The 20885-nt window shown below is 46.1% G+C and overlaps 2 protein-coding genes across 4 annotated transcripts; one reads left to right on the top strand and one right to left on the bottom strand.

The window, feature by feature from the left end:
• Positions 1-611: 611 nt before the first annotated feature.
• yipf3 (Yip1 domain family, member 3) lies at positions 612-3766 on the bottom strand. 2 transcript variants are annotated; one of them, XM_080016203.1, is made up of 9 exons: positions 3438-3766; positions 2805-3014; positions 2594-2700; positions 2457-2502; positions 2227-2319; positions 1850-2002; positions 1628-1741; positions 1410-1533; positions 612-1322 (listed from the first exon to the last, which is right to left on the bottom strand). In XM_080016203.1, the coding sequence occupies exons 1-9, from the start codon at positions 3507-3509 to the stop codon at positions 1192-1194; spliced, it is 1050 nt and encodes a 349-aa protein (XP_079872329.1). In that variant the 5' UTR covers positions 3510-3766; the 3' UTR covers positions 612-1191. The 2 variants fall into 2 exon arrangements, with proteins under 2 accessions (XP_079872329.1, XP_079872330.1); XM_080016204.1 differs by having other exon boundaries at positions 1871-2002.
• A 1360-nt stretch (positions 3767-5126) lies between these two features.
• Positions 5127-20480, top strand: ncoa4 (nuclear receptor coactivator 4). Of its 2 annotated transcripts, none has more exons than XM_080016930.1 (10): positions 5127-5288; positions 11381-11498; positions 13095-13235; positions 14278-14369; positions 15781-15889; positions 16877-16960; positions 17481-18323; positions 18527-18745; positions 18905-18994; positions 19894-20480. In XM_080016930.1, exons 1-10 carry the CDS (start codon positions 5251-5253, stop codon positions 19897-19899), a joined length of 1740 nt encoding a protein of 579 aa, XP_079873056.1. In that variant the 5' UTR covers positions 5127-5250; the 3' UTR covers positions 19900-20480. The 2 variants fall into 2 exon arrangements, with proteins under 2 accessions (XP_079873056.1, XP_079873057.1); XM_080016931.1 differs by lacking the exon at positions 5127-5288 and adding an exon at positions 6746-6840.
• Positions 20481-20885: the final 405 nt, after the last annotated feature.

Here is a 20885-nt window from a genome sequence, read left to right as displayed (position 1 = left end):
GCTCCGTGTCCGTCCGTGTCCGTCCGTGTCCGTCCGTGTCCGTCCGTCGGTTGCTATGGAGACCGACGCGGCGTCACGTGCAGGTCCGGCCTCGCCGTCCGCTCCGGTTCCACACCGAGCCGCCGGTTTTCCACCGGCGCTGCACCGGTTCAGGGACTAAGCCGATCCACGGGTCACGTGACACGGCTATTATTAGCGCCTCACCTGGGGGGGCGGGGTTATCTTTATGAAACACTAGTTTAGGATCTTAGTACTAAGTACCTCATATTATATATATCTGATCTTATTTTGTCCTGTGTGTAAAATGCATCATGTTGTAATTGAATTCTTATAATAAACTACATCATTTATATTATTTTGGTTTTATGTTTTAATTGAGTCGTAGTTTGGCTTTTCATGGCAGACTGCGTGATTTACTGTATATACATATAATGTTGATATTATGATGAGGCTGGATATCATCTGGGATGTTGTTATACACAGGAGCACCAAAACTCAACCACAAAATAGTCCAATGATCAATATTCAGGTATTCGGCAAATTTGGCAACCCCGCCCCGCCCTGATGTGAAACCAGAACTTTGAGCTGGATGTGACAAAACAATTGTTAAATCGAGTTACATTTTATTTTCCAACGTGTCTTCCTGTACAAGGACCATATAAATACAAGTTTAACGCCAACAAAGACCCGAAAGGAAATTTAAAAAAAGGGTAAAAACAATGGATGCAGATGTGAGTTTAAGCATTTCCAGAGGTTCTGAACACAGTGGAGAATAAAATAAAATATACAGACAGACAAACAACAAACCAAAAATAACTCCCAATCCGGCTTGAAAAAAAATCTAGATGAAACGTTCGACAACCCCCTGAAACTTAAACAGGAATCCTCTCAGATGTTTACCTGCTTCCTCCTTCACTTCTACTTAAACCCAAATCCTTAAAAGCTCCAATCATTGCTTTCCATTTCGTGCTGAAAACAAATTCCCCGAAGGCCGAGTTTCAAACTTCATCCGTTTCTTTTTTCCTTTTAAACTTTAAAGATCTCAGACTACAAACTTTTTTTTTTTCTTCCGTATTTCACTTCCTGTGGGGAACAGGAAGTTGCCGTCACAGCTCCCCCTAAAGGGAGGGGAGGGTAGTGTTTTTGTCTGACGCGTGGAGGCGTCCGGTCGGAGAGGAGGCGGCGGACGGCTCAGTGCGACTGCAGAAGGACCCCCAGGGTCCTGACCGTGCTGTTGAGCGCAGCCGAGGCCAGGACAGGCACGTCCCTGGCCACCCGCTGGATGGGGGGCGGGTCAGGGCCTTCCAGAGAGTCCAGGATGCCTGAGGGGAGGAGCAGGAACATGAAAACTAACTTATCGGTGTAAATACTAAATAAAAACAAGTACAGGTCAAAGCCACGCCCCTCACCTTCCACCAGCTTGTGGTAGGCGAAGTGCAGGTAGAGCAGGAAGAGCATGTGCAGCGCAGCCAGAGTGCCACAGATCACCAGGCGAGGGGTCTGACCCACGGTGCGGGAGAGGAGCGCCGCCACCTGGAGGGGGAGAGACAGGCAGAGGGGAGTGCCCAGACAGACGGGTGGACAACAGAGAGCATGATGGGAGACGCGGCTCCCGCAGCGGTCTCACCATGCGCAGGGTGGAGAGCCCGCCCACCAGCAGCCACAGCACGTAGAACAGGAAGTGGAAGTGGATGTTGTAGGAGACGAAAAGCACCACGCAGTGCCCGAACAGCCCATAGCCCTGCGGGAGATTTTCCATCATAACACCTTCTGCATTATCCATTATACCTGCCGCATTATACATTATATCCGGTATGTTATTGATTATCTCTGGTACATTAGCGATTACCTGGCCCTTCACATGACTCACCAGCAGGGAGAGCGTCTGCAGCATGGTGATCTGGGCATTCACCAGGTGTGCCAGGAAGTAGACGAAGGACGACACGCCCAGCCAGTAGCCGAAGCAGGTTCCTATGGCCGTGCCCATCAGGGTTCCCTCCCTCTGCAGCAGGTAGAGTCAGTGCATTAACAACACAATGCATGCTGGGTGTTTACTGTGCCACACCCAAGTACAGCACAATTAGGAGAGAGTACTTAGTATATATTTTTACTTTAGTAAAAATGTCATTATGGTTCTTTTACAAGGCTCATTTTGTCTCAGGGTACAAAATACCCTGACAAGCTGTGTTCAGATCAACCCATTCCCCCAAAAAGTGTTTCTCTTACGATGACCGTTCCTGACGTCTTCATGCCGTGCAGCAGAATGGCGACCAGCGTGAACACCAGCATCAGGGGCCCGTACAGCTCGCCAGCGATTTTCTGGAAGCGACAAAGTCCACAAAAAAAAAAAAATACATTTTCTCTAAATGATTTTTATGCATTCAATGACTTTTTCCATTTCCCTACTTGTAACTTAACAAGATAAACAAGGAACAACCACAGAGAAGTGTTCTCACCTGTGGAAAGTTGATCATGCGGACAGGTATCATGGACTCAATGAGCCTGCGGGGAAGGGGTGGCAGACATTTTAATTTTATTTTGTGAAGTGTGTTGAGCAATGTGGCGCATTAACTTCCGAGCGTCGGCGTCCTACCTGTGTCGGACCTGAACGGGCTCCACGTCAAAGTACGGCCGCAGGATGTCGATGTTGGCGTACAGGTTAAAGGCCTTGGATGCCTGACGCTTCCCCGCCTGCCAGACCTGCAAGGATGAATCCAGGCAGACCCCAAGGCACCATGTGAGCGCAGCCGCCTTCTTAACCAACATCCTCCTGCGGGAAAGCACCTAAAACCGCGTGCGCTCACCTCGTCCGCCACCTGCCGGCCCAGCTGGCCCTTCAGCCCCTTCATGCCCAGGAACTCTCCGTCATCGCCCCCGTCCTCCTCGGTGGCCGCAGCCTCCTCCGTCACCTCCTCCTCCTCCCTCATGCGCTGGTGGATCTCGCCCATGTCCTCGAAGCTGGAGCCCGACGTGTCGTCCATGTTCTCCATGTCGATCACCGCCGAGCCGCTTCCCTGCAGGGACGCACGAGGAACAAGGTGGAGACGCGCGCAACGTGGAAAATGAGCATTTACATGGACACGGCAGCCTCATGTCAGACTGAGCAGAGAGCCCCGCACATTCAGTTATCCCCCAAAACAGGCACGGACCCCCCGGGTGTGCGGGGCAGTAGCTCAGGAGGTGGAGCTAGTCCAGTACATCAACATGGAAGGTGTAAAACTTGAACTATTGCTCATTTTGCCGGGGACCCTCTCGGGCCTCTTGGAGGACCGCTGGGAGGCCCCCGGACCCCACGTTGAGAACCGCCGGTGCATACGACGTGACCGTGCTAGTGTTGAGCTCCGTGTCCGTGGGAAGCAGCACAGCTGCTGCTGCGTCTTGTTTCCAAGCGGCTCCGTGTTTATTTCTCCCTTTTCCTCCGGATCTAGAGCCGCTACCTGCATCAGGTTGTCATCGAAGCCGCCCCACGGTTCCGTGTTCGTGTTTTTGTTTCCTCCCGCCGTCGACATCTTCACCGCCGGCGTGTCCGAGCCCGGTCCACTGGATAATAACCCGAACCCCCGCGGCGTGGACAGGCGAGCACCGCGGGCACGAACAGCTCAAGGCGATGGAGGAAAAACAAGCGACGACTCCGCTTCACCGAAGCAACATGGAGACGTCCGACCTGCTGCGTCAGCGCGACGACGCCACGTCAAGACGTCACGACGCACTGCTCGACGTGGCCACGGGAAGCCTCGCGATATTTTAGACTGTCCCGCTACCTGCGGTAACGACGTGTTTAGATCCGTACACGTGGTAAAGGACAGACGTCACACGTCCCGACTGACCTCAACAAATATTGATATCATATCTATGATCCTATTATGAACTATATCAGATAAGATGAAGTGTCCACATGAGTAAGATTAACTACATTAACACATGTATAAATACAAAATGAAAGAAGCCATAAACAGCTTAATGGATATTTAAAGAGAAGTCGATTTTGGTGTCATATATATGTTGTCATTTAGTTTTGTTGTTTTAAGATAAGATAAGACAAGATAGAACTTTATTGATCCGCGTCGGGGTAACTGAGGAGTTGCAGCAGCTCAGCGTTGGGGAACATGTAGGAGAGAGTGAGAAGGTAAACACTATATCCATGATGCACACAACATTCAAAGATTAAAAAATAAATACGTCATAAGTAAGGTAAACACCTCAATGACGATTAAAAAGTGTTATAAGTCATAAAGAAGCCGCTCAAAAGATACAGTGTAGTTAGTGCTGCGCCTGGATAGGTCAGGATGGTAAAATGCAGAGAAATGCATCTCGCTGCCTCAGTCCTTGTTCTGGATGCGGTGACAATTAGTTGAATCTGATCTCATCAGTTTTAGACCATTTTTGCACATTATCTTATCTTCTATTTTTATCATTCTTATCCATGATTTGTCCATTTATATTGATATGCTGTCTTTATTTCCTATAAGATAGATAGATGGATGCGTGGATGGATGGATGGATGGATGGATGGGTGGGTGGGTGGATGGTTGGATGGATGGATGGGTGGATGGATGGATGGATGGATGGATGGGTGGATGGATGGGTGGGTGGGTGGGTGGATGGGTGGATGGTTGGATGGATGGTATGGTGGATGGATGGATGGGTGGATGGGTGGATGGATGGGTGGGTGGATGGATGGATGGATGGATGGGTGGATGGTTAGTAGTAGCTCAGGCGGTAGAGCTGGTGGTCTAGTGATGTAAAGGTTGCTGGTTGGATCCCAGGCTCCTCCTGCTAGCATGCTGTAGTGTCCTTGAGCAAGACACTTAACCCCTAATTGCTCCTGATGGCTGCGTCCGTCGGTGTTTGAATAATTGTAAGTCGCTTTGGATAAAAGCGTCTGCGAAATGTAATGTAATGTAATGTGATGGGTGGATGGATGGGTGGATGGATGGATGGATGGGTGGATGGGTGGATGGGTGGATGGATGGGTGGATGGGTGGATGGGTGGATGGATGATCTATTCTTTTGTTTGTCGAACTAAATCATTGCTGGCCAGTAGGTGGCAGCACTGCACCCTGCTCGTCACAGTGCCGCAGTCCGGTTTCTCCGCGGCCTCTCGCGAGACCTCGGCTTCCCACCCCGGTCGTCCCGTTGTGACATTGACCCCGCACGGAGCAGCCGGTGCCGTTGTCCTTCCAGCGCCTCTGACGACAAGTTGTTTTTTGGGGGGATTTTATTTTAGCCCCCGGGGACGTCGGAGGGTCCATGACATCAAAACCGAGGAAGCAGAACAAGGGGACACGGTGAGATGAGGGACTGATCCGTGCGCTAGCCAGCAGCTAACTAGCTATGACTGTGATCACATAACCGGTAACGGCTGAAGTGCTCCGTGTCGGTGAAATGGCGGAATAACAAGTAATTCAGTGAGACGTGCGGTTGGTTTTTCCGTATTTAAACTTGAATAACACCTCGATCCCCGCGAGTACGTAATGTTCCACCCTCCCTCTCCGGGGGGAGCCCCGGCTCGCTGTGGCGGACGTGCGGGGCGGTAGTGTGGTGATGGGGGAGAGATCCACCTCCAGCTCCCGAGGAGCTGCCAGAGTTTTAAGTAAAACTACGAAAACTGGAAACAAGTTCACAAGTTGTGATTGTCATTCTAATATTTCTGTCTTTGTACTTAAAACATATTGGCATTGGCAGTTTAAACCATAATGTCCTTATAACTGCCAGTTTACATTTTTCAATTTAATTTCGAGTTGTTTTTTTACTCACCTGGGTAGATATTTCTAACAGCAAAACACAATTCCTCCGTGTATGTGCATTTATTATAATTTTTTCGTGTTATTTCAGACTTGCTGCAATAACACAATTTGCAATTCCAACCTCTGAATGGAATTGAAAACAAACAACCCTTTTCCAAGTTTCATTCTTCTCTTTTTATTGTTTCTCGGTTTGTAGAACCCGTGGTTTTACCATCTGAAAATTGCTTAAAAATGAAGGTTTTTCAAATGACCATTATTTCATCAAATCGTTTTAAATCGAGCAGCTGTATGAAGGCAGTGCCTGACTGGAAGAAGCCCCAGACGGGACCGAACCGCGGGACATGAGCAGGATTTTAAGGGTGTGATATGTGTGATGCTGCTTAAAGGGTATTTAACACCACAGAACATTACATAACATTACATTGATCAGACGCTTTTATCCAAAGCGACTTACAATTATTCAAACACCGACGGACGCAGCCATCAGGAGCAATGAGGGGTTAAGTGTCTTGCTCAAGGACACTACAGCATGCTAGCAGGAGGAGCCTGGGATCCAACCAGCAACCTTTACATCACTAGACCACCAGCTCTACCTCCTGAGATACCATCCCCAATTATAAAGGTAATTTATATGAACACCCCAGATTATGAAGACTACTTATATGACCACCCCAGATTATAAGGATTCTTATTGTCGCAGATCATTACAGTTGGGGTACAGCCCAATTTGAACGAGCAGAGAGTCTATTATAACGTAATCAAAGCACACGCCGGGGGACTCGCCTTCCTAAACCGAGTCCCAACGGTGACTCTCCCTTCATCCTAAACACCAGAAACGAGGCTTGATTGTCCGACGGGCTCCGCATGAAGTCGTCTGTCGGCGGTGACACGGACTCAGCCACAAACTGGTCTGACTGGTGGAGGCAGCCCTCTGACGTAGGGAGCAGGGCTAGCACGTAGCATGTAGCTGGAGCCCGGCGATAAGCGGGAGCAAACACCAGCTATCAGCACATTTGCTTGTCATCCGGAAAAGATACGAGTCCGTCGGAGCTTTCCCCCTGGTTCCTTGCCGCTGGATTGAAAGCGTCATGAGGTACCACCGCCCCGGTTCACACTGGATGGAAACGTTATTCGCCATTTTACTGTTTACATTTTTTAGCGTAATTTAGTTTTCATGTGTTTTGGATTAATTACCGCTCCGTTTAGATAAAACCTCAGATCAGTTACGTAAACATTTAGCTATATTTCTTTGTCAAATAAACCCTTTACTCTCGTAAGGAATCTTCAGCTCTATTGGTTGAAATTGGATGCAACGCTCACTGAGTCCTTCTAGTTTTAAAGTGGTAATCCGTAAGATACTAAGGGGGGGCGACGACTATATTTATTACCTGGCACTTTATTGGGAACATCAATTCAATGTATTTGTGTTATGCATGTTGTGTTTGCTTTAGTCCATGCTGTTTGCACTGTTGGCGGCACCATATACAAGAGGAGAAAGGCAGCCGCGGAGAATTTGATAGAGCAGCGTAGCTGGTTGTGTTCAGTAAAGTGTCGATATATCAGTTTCCCAAAAGAGAACCAAATACACGGATCAGCCACAACATTAAAACCCAACTAATACCCACGAATAGCAACATTCAAGATGTTTATTTATCACATACTTATACATACAAGCATATATATGTAGAGAAATGTCATTGCAACGCACCCAGAGGTTATGTACAATAAGTACTAACTGGCCAATAGCTAACTAACAAAACAAGCAAACGAACTAATAAAAAGCTAATATACTGAGTGGGACTACAAAATAGAAATAAGAGGATTAGACTATGTGTGTATATATAGACATGTGCAGTAAAGTGGCATGTGAAAATAAGTGTGAGATAAACAGTACAGTATACAACAGGATGGCACAGTACAGCATCAATACAGAATGCAGTACAGTGGGCAACATATGATACAGTAAGGCATTGGGGGCCTATGTTTGTGTCTCAGTGAGGGCCCCTTATATTGTGTAGCCCTCCCTCCTGCCGCCGAAACAGCTCTGACCCCTCAAGGCATGAGGCAGTTTCACACAGCAGGAACTTTTTCATCGTTCTAAGAAATTTTTGGAGGAACTGTCTTTTTTTTTTGTGTCCGCACTGCAAGAACTAGGAATGTTAGTAGTTCTTAGAACTCAGTTCTGAAAGACTTTTTTTTTTGCTCCTACTCCAGGGCAGGTAGGAAACCTGAGGAACCTTTAGTGACATAAGTGCATAGCGATTGGTCCGGACGTAAGTCCACAGTCCCTCACCTGCCCCTCGGATTGAGGACAGTCCGCCCAGTCGAGTGGCATCGCTTTGGGTGCTGACCAGCCTGCGTACACTCGCCGGTTATAAAAATAAATAATAATATTTTTATTGTAGATGTATTTATTTAATATATTCTATTTCCCAATGTTAATTGAACAAAACAAAAAAAACGTGTGCTGTCCCGATGTGAGCCTGTGCTTCACGAAAGTCTGAACTAACTTTTAATTTACATCTTGTCTAATCTGAGTAAAGATTCAGCAACTGGATTGCTTAATTCTCACCTCCAACTTTCCCAGAAACAGATTTTAGTGGACTGATAAGGTGAAACAATTAAAAGTTACAGAGTAAATACAACCCAGAACTCACGTTGAAACCCCATTGGATGACGTCACTTCAGAGTTCTTCAGAGAACTCTTGAGTTTTTTTTTTTCACTTCAGAGAAGAAAGGCCCTTGAAGGTATCTAGTTTTCAGGGACCTCCCCAGTTCCTAGTTCCCCTCAGGGAATCCCCACAACTGTTCGGTGCGAAGATGGCTATGGACTCCACAAGACCTCTGAAGGTGTCTTGTGGACGTTAACCGTAGATCCTTTAAGTCCTGTAAGTTGGAGGTGGGGCCCCATGGATCCGGCTTGTTGTTCCCTGACCCCGCCCATCCACATGATGTAGAAGAAAAGGTGATTCATCAGACCTCCACCTTCTTCCATGGCTCCATGGTCCAGTTGTGATGCTCACGTGTCCATTGTAGGTGCTTTCAGGGGTGGACAGGGGTCAGCATGGACACTGTGAGCTCCCATACGCAGCAAGCTGCCATGCACTGTGTGTTCTACACCTTTCTATCATAGCAACATTCACTTTTTCAACACTTTGTGCTGCAGTAGTTCTTCTGTGGGATCCAACCGGACTAGACTTCACTCCCCACGTGCAACAATGAGCCTTGGGCCCCGTGACCCTGTCGCCGGTTCAACGGTCGTCCTTCCTTGGACACTTTTGGTAGTAACCACTGCACAGAGGGAACAGCCACAAGACCTGTGGTTGTGGAGATGCTCTGACCCAGTCGTCCAGCATCACAATGTGCTCCTTGTCAAAGTGGCTCAGATCCTTACGCTGCTTCAACACATCAACTTCAACAACTGACTGTTCATTTGCTGCCTAATATATACCAACCCTTGACACATGCCATTGTAACGAGATGAGCAATGTTATTCACTTCACCTGTCAGTGTTTAATGTTGTGGCTGATCGGTGTATATCCCCAACACTGTCTTGTTCTGTACATAAAATGTGTAAATTCTAGAACGGCGACGTGCTCTTGAACTTCTGGTTTATTAATTGCATTGAAGACATACAGATAAACTATTTTTTAGCATCTTATAGTGAACTAATACAGGGAAGGTTTATATGGTAGTGACTGATATTCTTCTAAAGTCCTAGGTGCCTATTAGTCTGGGAACCAGACAAATCTGCGCACTCATGTTTCATTTGCTCTGCAGAATACCTCTGGCCACCCCCCCATTCAAACAGATTTCCACCCGACCTTCCCATGGTTGGGCCAATCACACAGTTTATCTAATATGGGGCAGGGTTGATATGATGATGATGATGCAGAGGTGAGCCGTTGATGTACCTTACCAAGATGGCTGCCACTGATGTAGAACAGTCTATTGAATCCTCTATCGCAACAGAATCGAACAAACTGGAAGGTATATTTTCTCTAGAAAGCTTTTGTTGATAAGAGAGATGTGTTTGCGATGCTTCCAACAGGATTTTGTAAAGTTAAATTTACCAGCTACGTCACACGTTGCTGTGATTGGTTGTCCGTCTATCCAATTGCGCCCAGAGACATTTTGGTCTGCACCTGTTGGTAATGCCTCTTGGAAACTGAAAATGAGCTGAGAGATTCCAGACTGATATGCATTTGCGATTGGTCTGGTGATGCCAGGCTAGGTGCCTGTGGGGCAAATCACAATCTGATGTGAACTAAATTAATGCAGTGTATTGAAGCAGAACTCTCCTTCAACATGTCTTCATGCTAAAAGTGAGAGTTTTACCTCATGGCTTCAGTCTTATCATGGAGGGTTGATCTACAAGCCCCCAGGCCTGTCATGACTATCTCAGAGGAACGCTAACACTGTTGAGAAAAAGGTTTTTGTAAAAAAATAAATTCTGGAGGTTAAGACCAGAGCAAGCTGTTGTTTTCTTTGTACAATGTGAGTTTGTGAAGCCCTTTGAGACTGTACTGTGATTAATGGCTGTAGAAATAGTCTTGACTTGAACCAATAACCCTACAGAGTTTCTTCACTGTGAAATATGTTTGACACAGGAGTAACATGCCTGAATGTACTTGTCTCAAGTCCTGTGTGATTGTTGTTTTTATGCATCATTATGAGGGTTTGGTCAAAATACATCACTTATCTTTGAATCCCAGTGTGATGTTGGGAGGCCCCCAGTCACTGCTCTGCAATGTGGTCCAGCCTTGTTCCATCTTGTAAGTTCCTGGATAAGAGGTGTTTATTCTGATGGATTTAAACAGTGAATGAGTGTTTAGCCATAAACCAGCCCCAAAGCACAGTTGGGGCCAACCAGTGGAAAGACATGATGTGTCACGCTGTCTCTGAATGGATGAGTTAGTCCCCTGAATCACTCCGTCATCTAGTCAGCTTATAATCATAATCTGTTATTTACGCTCAGATCTGGCATTATCCTCTGTGTGCGTATGAAGCAAATATTTCCGACCTCACACCCCGAAAAATCCTAGGTGCTATCTAATTCTTATTAGTTCAAACAAAATTCACAAGACAACGTACGTATTTCATGGTGAATGTTACTTAAAAACCAGAAAGGATAATACTGAGTTTTATCTATAATGGGTTAAATGTTATATGATATCAACAAAGGATGGGGAATGTGACCGGGGTGGAAAAACAGAAGGATTTCCTCTAAGTAGGAAAGTCAGATCTGGTGTTTCTCAATCAAACAAATGGGGAAGTCAGCTAAACCAAACCTTCTCTTTTTTATTATTCACAGCCACTTTCTGAATTTACATCCATTTTGATCGTTCCAGTTTGACGGCTGCATGAACATCTGCTAAAGATGAGTGGTGTAGATGTTCAGCAGGTTCAGATAAATAAAAAGTATTCGGAAGAATGTCAACAAAATATTCCTTATTGTAAATGTTTATTTATTCATTAATTGCAACGTAACATTCCCTACAAATTAGATGATGTTGACCTTTTCTAAAAAGTGACGAGTTAACATTTCAGTCAAACCACCGACTAGTAGGTCATTGAAAAACAGGTCTTTGCACCTTCTCTAATAGTGTGTGCGTGTCATTCTGTGTGTGCAGGATGCCCCCGGTGGAGGACACTGCTCTCCGGCAGAGCCAGCAGGCCCAGGTCCAGCTGGACGGGGCCATCAGGGGGGTCCTGAGGGCCGAGAGTCAGCTCCGAGACAACTCCAGAGAGGTGAGGAAGTTATGCAGCCCTTTCCACTATTCATGGTATTCCCTTTTCTACTTAAATTGGATACCACCCTTGTCACAAATTAATCAAAATATTTCACATCTGTTTTAGACTGAGTTGTGCTGTGAAGTGTTTGTAATGCATGTCAGATTGTTCACTGAAAAGTTGGCATTAATTCTCATTATCTATAAAATGTCAATATATCAATATCGAATCATGAGATCCTGTACCCAGTCCTATTCACTGTGATGCTTTGAGTAACGTCAGTTTAAGGATCCTGACTCAATATTACAATTAATATTTTGAGAGTTTTAAATGATCTAACTATGAAGCATAAAGAACTGAATAACAAGTTCCCTTTTCCATTGTGAACTTTAAAATCACAGTGTTGCTCTACTCTATATTAAAATAGCTGTGTGTGTGTGTGTGTGTGTCGGTGTGTGTGTCAGTGTGTGTGTGTCGGTGTGACCAGTGTTGTGTTGTTGCTCTTGTGGTGCAGAGTCGAACCTCAAGCCGCCGCTCTTTGTTCAGGTGTGTTTATTGTTGTAATTATGCAGAGAGGGCAGAACAGTCATGCTGTGTCAGCACTATAAATACTGTAGGAGCTCAAGGAGGGCAGTTTATTGCTGTTGTGAGGCAGCAGGGTCGGTTTGGGCGCCGCTGGACTCGATTTGACTCTACTTACTATATATACCGTACATACTGTATACAGTACATACTGTATACAGTACATATAAAAGTCTAGGTCAGAATTTTCTTCTTCACAAGGTAAGTGTGTGTGTGTGTGTGTGTGTGTGTGTGTGTGTGTGTGTGTGTGTGTGTGTGTGTGTGTGTGTGTGTGTGTGTGTGTGTGTGTGTGTGTGTGTGTGTGTGTGTGTGTCTAATCTGCTTCAATGTCTTTAAAGTGATTAGACTCATCGTGTATTGGGCTTGTTGTGTTGTTTTGGTGTATTGATGTTATTTATTGAGTGTAGTGCGGTGAGCGTGTTGTTTGTTCCTTGGAACAAACACGGCTCTGTTTTACACCTTTTGATATCTGCTGTGTTTAAAACTTCGAGATTTATTCACTAGTTTGATTTGTTTGAAGACTACTCATCTTGGTACTGCATGGCAGCTCCCATTAGAAGCAAACTAACTTGTACTTATGTTGAGGATGTGTGTGTTAGTCGTGGAGCTGAGTGTTGTCTAAATGTTTCTCATGGAAGGAACCAATCAACCAGGAACCGATACTGATCGGTTCTTGTTCCCCATTTTCTTGTTGATGTTGGCATTACTGAGTTAAATCTCGTTCACTGCTTAAAACTGAAAAACAAATCCACCCCGTTCATTTTACCTCAGAAATGTTGTAATCAAAAGAATGACTGTACGTGATACATAGAAATACAATACATACAAATGTAAAACACGAACAAATCTTTTGTTCCATGTTTGGCTCACTGTCGTTTTCACGTATCAAGATTTGGTATCAAATGCCCCGTGATGTTTCCATACTGGAGAGAGCCTCCGTCAGTGGTGTTCTGCTCTGCTCTGCTCTGCTCTATGATCCCGTTCAGGTCGTATCTCGATCTTTTTTTACTAAAAATCTGTCTGTGTTTTCAGGCGAGGTCTGCGCTGCACTCGTCCATCAGCCGCCAGCAGGAGTCCCTGCGCTGTCGGGAGGTTTTCCTCCTCGCTCAGATCGACTTCCTGGAGCATCTGAAGGGGGAGACGCTGCAGCAGCAGCTCCAGCAGCTGCACTGGGTGAGAAGCTCTGGTGGCTGGGCCAAACAATCGTATAATATCAATATAATGTCAATATGGTGATTTGAGACTAGATATCGTAATGTAGGTCTCTGAGCTTCATAGAATGTTAAAGTCTAAAGTCAATGGTCATAATATCCACATTACGAATGATTGGTTCTGAAATATTTCTTGTGTCCTAATATCTTATGAAAGCACCTGTATTCATCCCCCAAAATATTGCTGTATTTATCGATATCAAGATATTTGGTAAAAAAAAATCATAGTCCATTGTCAACGCTCATGTCGTTGAAACACAGCAAGAGCTGCTTGGGGTCCTTGCGTAGGGTGTAGATACCACCACCCGTCCAGAGCTGCATGACCACTCCAAAAATCTAACCACACGTAGGGTGATGCAGCACCACAGGCTGTGGTTGGCCGCTTGTTTGAACCCCTATATTTCCTCTGCATTTCCACATTTGACTTGGTAGCAATATTACGAAATTTGGTGGCAATTTTTTTATTTATTATTTTTTTAATAATAACACAAACATTACGATTAAAAATGCAGAGTGAGACCTTTTGGGGTGAGACATCGCTGTAACGTTGGATTGGACATTACACAACATGAATTATAGGACAGACTCCCGGATGGAGCCGCTTCTCTATGTATTACTTTTTTTCCTTTATATATATGTATTTTATATATATTATTATTATTATGTATAAATATTTTGCGTGTGTGGCTCAAAAACTGGGATGAGTAGTGTGGCTAAATTTGGGCAAAAAATAAGATGTGCAATTACAGTAAAGGGCGTTGGCACTACCATAAGCATCTGGCAGCGTCTGCAGTCAGCGCGGCAGAACTATGGAGAGCACCACAGAGGGAATACTAGCATAGTTAATACTGAACCATGTCTCGTTCTTAACTCTCTCTCACTCTCTCTCACTCTCACTCCCTCTTGCTCTCTCTTTCTCCCTCTCTCTTGCTCTCTTGTTCTCTCGCTCTCACTCCCTCTCCCTCTCCCTCTTGCTCTCTCCCTCTTGCTCTCTCGCTCTCCAGCTCAAAGGTCAGTTTGATGTCATCACCCATCAGTTGGAGCACTCCAACCAGAACCACAACCTAACTAACCAGCTGACCAGCTGCCTGGAAAAGTAACTACACACACACACACACACACACACACACACACACACACACACACACACACACACACACGAGTCCTGGTGTGTTAAATGCTTATTAAATTTAATGTTATGGTTATTGTACATCACCCTGGGACGACGGGACGCCGATAGTCTGGAGCCCTGATAAAAACTCGAGACTAACAGCGTCCCAATCGTCCCGGGGATGATGGAAAACGTGTTTGGGGCAAACAGATCCTCCAGGGACAAAAGGGACCTTAGTTTGTATAACCATAGAAAATGACAAAGTGAACCTAGCGTGTCTTCTTATGCCGTTACTATGGTTACAATGCAGCTGACAGTACGGAGCAGAGTTTGTGTTCAGGGGAACATGAGTTAAACGGTGAACTGCACTTGGACGTGACGACACAAGCAGCTGAGTTTAGTCACGTGAAGGTTTGAGGAGGCGTCACCGTGCAGCACATCCATGTAGCTGCTTGTTCCTTTAAACGTCCAGCTCTCTGCACTCCCTGCTCACTGGACTGCCCTGACTCCAGGACCCCATGGTGGTCCTCCCACTGCCCAACTACAAATAACATTGCCTCACTGAAAATAAACATTGACATTACCACACTTGCACCAGATAAATGTACTCAAGTACTTCAGCTGAGTACAGTTTGGAGGTCAAAGAGTGGGAGTCCCTTTACGTTTTACCAAATGAAAGTGAGCAGATGCTGTACGTTGAGTCCAGTTCTCTACTCAAGTACGTTGATCACAACAAGGCTGTGAAGCTGTTATGGATTACAAAGTGCTTTACATAAACAAAATATAAAACAACAAGGAACAGCAGTTAACTCAGATATAATCTGGATTCTTTTCGAGTGACCTTGTTTCTATTTTCTTACTTCTGGTTTTTACAGTTTACAGATCACTTTTCAATTTCTTTGAATGGAGCAAAATAAATAGAATTATATATTTCCTCAACATTTTAAGGGTGTTTTAATTATTCTGCTAACAACAATCCAGAGCCCTGATTTCATCTTTTTCCTTCACTCTTGATTTCACAAGTTATTCTTTGTACGTACATATTTTATCTTTGCACATGACCTTATATATTTTTTGGTCTTTTAAATTTTTATCTTACATTTTTTGTTATTTTTAGGTTATCTGTTGTTTATCATTAGGGTTAGTGTATATTGCCATATTTTTATTGGGTACAGTGAAGGGTTTATTGTATATTTTTCCATATATTGCCATTTTATTTTTTCTATTTCTATTTTCTTGTCGATTTATTATTTTGTAACGTCAATGCAATTTCCCTCCGGGGATGAATAAAGTCTCTGAGGAGAGTGCATGAGGAGAGGATTTTCTAAGCCAGGTGCAGAAACAAGCAGATGATCCTGAATCCAGATGCCAGTTGAGTGTTTATTTCTCCGTCCAGACTCTCCTCCTTCAGCCTGACGCCCGAGGAGACGCCAGAGATGAGCTTCCACGCCGACACACGCTCCTTGAAGCAGACCATCACTTCCTTTGGACGCATCGCCACTCAGGTGTGTGTGTGGCACCGTGGAGAGAGACACACACACACACACACACACACACACACACACAAGCACCTTGTGTCGATGTCGCACATTTTAGTATTTTTAGAGCTTATTGTGCGTAATCACCAGGTGTCATGACATTTCACTATTTATATCTATGACCATATGTATGTGACAAATAACCTCTTGAAACTTGAACTTGAACACACACACACACACACACACACACACACACACACACACACACACACACACACACGCACACACACACACACCAGTATCGCAGTGTGACCTGTGGACTGGAAGTATGGGGGTGATAAGAAAACATGTGGTGAGCGGACGTGGGTGCAATCAGCTCAAAGTGCAGCTCTACCATGAACCTGCTCCATCTCTTCTCTCTCTCTCCTTCTTCTCCTCCCTCTCTTCTCCCCCTAGTCTCTCTCTTCTCTCTCTCCTTCTTCGCTTTCTCCTTCTTTCTCCTTCCTCTCTTCTCGCTCTCCATCCTTTCCTTCCTCCCTCCTTCCACTCTTCTCCCCCTACTCTCCCTCTCCTCCCTCTCTTCTCCCCCTAGTCTCCCTCTCTTATCTCTCCTTCTTTCTCCTTCCTCTTTCCTCCCTTCTCTCTCTCCTCCTTCTCGTCTCTCTCTCCTCCCCCAGGTTTAGACTTTCAGTGTTGTCTAAATAAACTCTCTGGGGCTCCACATTAATGGTAGCTCAGTTGCCGTGGGCAACCAGATTTGGCCGTTGTCAACCACTTTGTGTTGTCTGGTTGCCCCGTTGTCAACCACTTTACATCTCCATAGTAGCAGTGGCTCAGGAGGAAGAGCAGATGGTCTAGTAGTCAGGAGGTTGCCATTTTGATCCTGTGTCTGACTCCTTGAGCAACACACCTAACCCTCTAACTGGTCCCCAGGTGCTGCTGAGTGGCAGCTACGTCATGTTCTATAAAAAAATAAAAATAAACTCGTCAAACCTCTGTTTCTCCTGCACTCAGAACATGGAAGCCCCGCCCCTGAGCCCCACCCACCAAAGCCCCACCTCCACACTGCAGACCTTCCCCGTAACGACTAAAAAACAGGTACCGTACATGTAACCATGGCAACAAAATGAAAGCTGTTTTATCTTGAGTTTGTCGTCTTGGCTTCTGAGTCGTGTCAAACAGAATATAAACAAAACGATAATAAACTATATATATATACTGTATATAAACATATCTAATAAATCTGCGAGCAACTGTAATTTAGGTGTAACTGTTTTAAAAGGGTTGGATTCACATCACCGTCATATTAACAAGTGAGGTTGATAATCATTCTTTTTCTCATTTTACCTCAAAAATAAGTTATTGAAGTGGAAATCCATCGAATTGTCTGTTGCATGGATCAACGATAACAATAGAAACAGCAAATGGAGTAAAGTAGATAAAAAAAAAAATGAAATAAGGAGAATAAATACTTTTTAATGTTTAGTTTTTTTCTGTTTTTTTTTTTTTTAAGTGACATCATTATTCAAGTTGTTTTTTTACTGGGATTTGTGCTGGTGGTGTTGGAGTCAGACACTGGAATGATCATCTTCATCATCATGTTCTCTCCTGCCTCCAGAACATGGAGGTTGGACCTCTGTCCGCCTGGCTGCTTGGGAACCAGCCAGCCACCGGCGCCCGGCCCGGCTTCCAGTCCAGTCAGAACCCCCGGGACTGGCTGCTGTCCCAGAAGGCCGAGCAGCCCGCCCCTCCCCCCCTGGCCTCCCTGGATTTCATGGGCGCTTGGGGTCACCTCAGGGACCTGGAGGCGTGGCTTCTCCCGGAGAAGACGCCCGTCGCCAGGGAGAGAGCCAACAGCGGCACGAGCAGCACCTGTAGCTCCTCCTTCTCCATCGAGAAGATCGACGAGTCGGAGCTCGCCAACATGACCCTGGAAGAGGAGGTGGAGGAGGAAGAGGAAGAAGAGGGTTTCAGCATGGTGGAGGACGAGCTCTCTGATTGGCTCGTCACCCCCGGTCCTGGTTCTGGTCCTGCCGAGCCGCGGGCGGATGCCGAGCGCTGGAAGCGGGTGCTCCGTCCGTTCCAGGAGAGCTGGTTGCCTGGTGACTGGCTCCAGGGCTCCTGCTCCACCTGCTGCCAGGGTCCCCGCCCCGCCCTGGAGATCGAGAGCCTGGGAAAGCTCAAGTGCCTTAAGACCCCCCCGAGCCCCACCCCCCCTCCTCCCTCCCTTTCCCCTTCCCCCACCCCCAGCCCGCCCCTGGAGCTGTGGCTGCAGCAGGCCTGTCGGGCCAACGAGCCCTGCTCCAGCTTCTCTCAGTGTGTGTGTGAGCAGAACTGCGGCAGCGAGGTGTTGAGCACCTGGCTGCTGTTGCGGGATGGGCGAGACAAGAACGGCGTCGCCAAGAACACCCCGCCCGCCGCCAAACTTCCCACAATGCACCACGCCGAGCAGGAGCATAAGGTACCGACGAGCTGAGACACTATGTCGATTTGGCCATTTAATGCAAAATGTCAACGTTGTTGTTAATCAATTTGGGAATTTGTGGTTCTTACCATTGATGGAGTTAATGTTGACTCTTGCCAACGTATTGATGATTGGTATCATGTTGGTACACCCGTCAGGGTTCGTCCTGAACATTTTTCAACGGTCTGACTCTTCCTCAGGTCCAGGCCATCCTCGAGGCCTGGCTCCACCCGAGCAGGACCCCCTCCCCCGCCCGTTCTCCCTCCGCAGGGGAGGAGAAGGCAAGTCGGGAGGAGCGCAGCGCCAAGGCCTCCCCCTGCCCCAGCCTGTTCCAGCGCCCCCTGCAGGCGGAACGCTGGGTGGCAGCACCGCAGCCGGAGGAGGACAAGTGGCTGCTGAGGAAGAGGAGCCAGGCTCAGGTGAGACTGAAACACCCTCTGCCCCCTAGGGGTCCATGGAGGAATAGCAGGGCTCTGGCACAAAACATTTATTTTTTTCTTGTTTTGTCTTTTTTTCCCCCACCATAGTAACCATAGTAACCATAGTAACCATAGTAACTAGTGGATGTTGTTGTTTAGGAGCGTCTGGGCCTCCCCACCGTGTGCGACTTGTTCTCCTGCATGAAGATCGGCGACAAGGAGAAGTGGCTGCACAAAGCACCTGAACAGGTAACCAACCCCAGAACCACACCACCAGGGTCATGTTCCAAACTGTATTTAGGACAAAACGCTGCAGATGTCCCCAAACCAGTCTGAGTGACAAAATAACTGGAAAGGTTCTTCTACTTGAAGAAAGGGAATGTAGCCATTTTATTGACGCCCGTTCCCACCGCAACAAAAACAAAAAGAGGCTAAATTATTGAAAAATTGCGCTTATAACTTAGAATTCTGCGGGGTTTTTTGGCAGTAAAATACTCTCTTCTTAGAATATTTCATCCATCTTAAGAAGATGGCGCCACGGGTGTAGGACACGGCTGCATGACCCCTTCAAGAATGTAAAGCTCATCCACTTCATATGCCAGGGGAAAAAAACCTCAGAATTTACTAAAACAAAAGTATGTGACCCTCATGGGCTCCCATACAATTGAGTGATAATTAAAGGTTTAATATTGAACTTTTCTAGACCTGTGTTATGTATTTGTTGCGTTATCATCCCAAATGTTTCCAACAGTTTTCAAACCCAGAGAAACATCATTTTAAAATAGAGCAGGGTCTGTTTCATGAGCCTGTCGATGGTCGTTGAGTCGTCACTCTGCTGCTCTGGGTGGTGAGACAACAGGAGGGTGAGACAGAGGACATGAGCGAGCGCCGTGTCCACCTCGTGTCCCCGTCAAGTACAAACCTACGGTTGATAGTCCCCCCGTGATCCCACGCTGCTTCCGCGTCTTCAAACTCCCTCTTTTGTTGTTGTTCAAAAGCTTTTCTCTTGTTCTCATTTGTGTCGGACATTTTGATGAGTGTGTCTTTGTGTTACCATGGAAACCGGCTCAAAAGGTCGTTTGGGGGATGAGACGCCTCCCTCGGAACCTTGAGGGAAGAAGCTCTAAGTGTTCTTTCTCCATCTCCAGATGTGAAGACGCTTCCCCTCTCTGGGACGTGATGTCACTTCCCCCCTCTGGTTCTGGACCGGTGCTCAGCTCAGCCAATCATGTCTGTTTTAGAATAGTTCCGCCCCCAAGCAGTCCGCTTTTAAAGGATCTTTTATTTCTCTTTCGTTCTTTTTTAAACTCTGGATTCCTAACAACTTTTTTTCTTTTAATTTTTTTTTTCTCGTTTATGTATTTTTGTTCCATAAATCAGAGCGGAGAGTTTAGATTCTGACAGATATTATGATACACTATATGAAATAGCTTGACGTTGTGAAATCTGAAGAATGGATCTGGATCTGATCGTGACGGGCTGCTAAAATCGTAGGTATTTATTTTACTAAATCCTATTTTTTCAGTGTGGAAGGTTCAGAATCCAGATGTTTTTAATTTTTTCTCTTCAGCTGCTTTTTAGTTCATTGTTTTAAACTCGATCTGTCTCTGCGCTTTGCGTCGTCATGGCGACCCCAGCGACTGCCCCACGCGGTGCTTTCCTCTTCATTCGTCCTGATGTTTGTCACGCTGCTCTGAAGCCTCCACTTCACTCAATTAAACATGATGCCACTTTCCAGCGCGTCCTGAGTCCTTACTGCACCGGCCGCGCCCTGTTGTTCCGGGTTCAAATCCCCACGTCGGTACAGTCGAGCAATTTCAACTTTTTAGCTTTTAACTTTTCCGAGAAACTGGGGGACAGTTTTGCTCAAACGTTGGACCATCGACCCCCTGATCCTGAAGCCTCAGGTTCATTGGTCTCACACCGAGAAGGCTCAGGGTTCAAACTCCTGCCGGTGCCCTTGAGCAAGGCACTGGCTGCACATGTCCCCACAGCAGTTAAAGGGATTCTTCTTCTTTATTGTACCAAGGACGTCTTCGCACTGAAGCATGAAGGTATTATTATGAAAGGTATTAACTACCTCTACAACTTTAGTAGTAAAGTACTTTTATCCACCGTGGTTTTCTCAGTTTATAATCCT

The sequence above is a fragment of the Zeus faber genome (genome assembly GCF_960531495.2).
Source record: "Zeus faber genome assembly, chromosome: 16".
In the NCBI taxonomy this organism is placed as follows: Eukaryota; Metazoa; Chordata; class Actinopteri; order Zeiformes; family Zeidae; genus Zeus; species Zeus faber.
The sequence above is the reverse complement of the archived record's forward strand: the minus strand, read 5'-3'. Positions and strand labels throughout refer to the sequence as shown.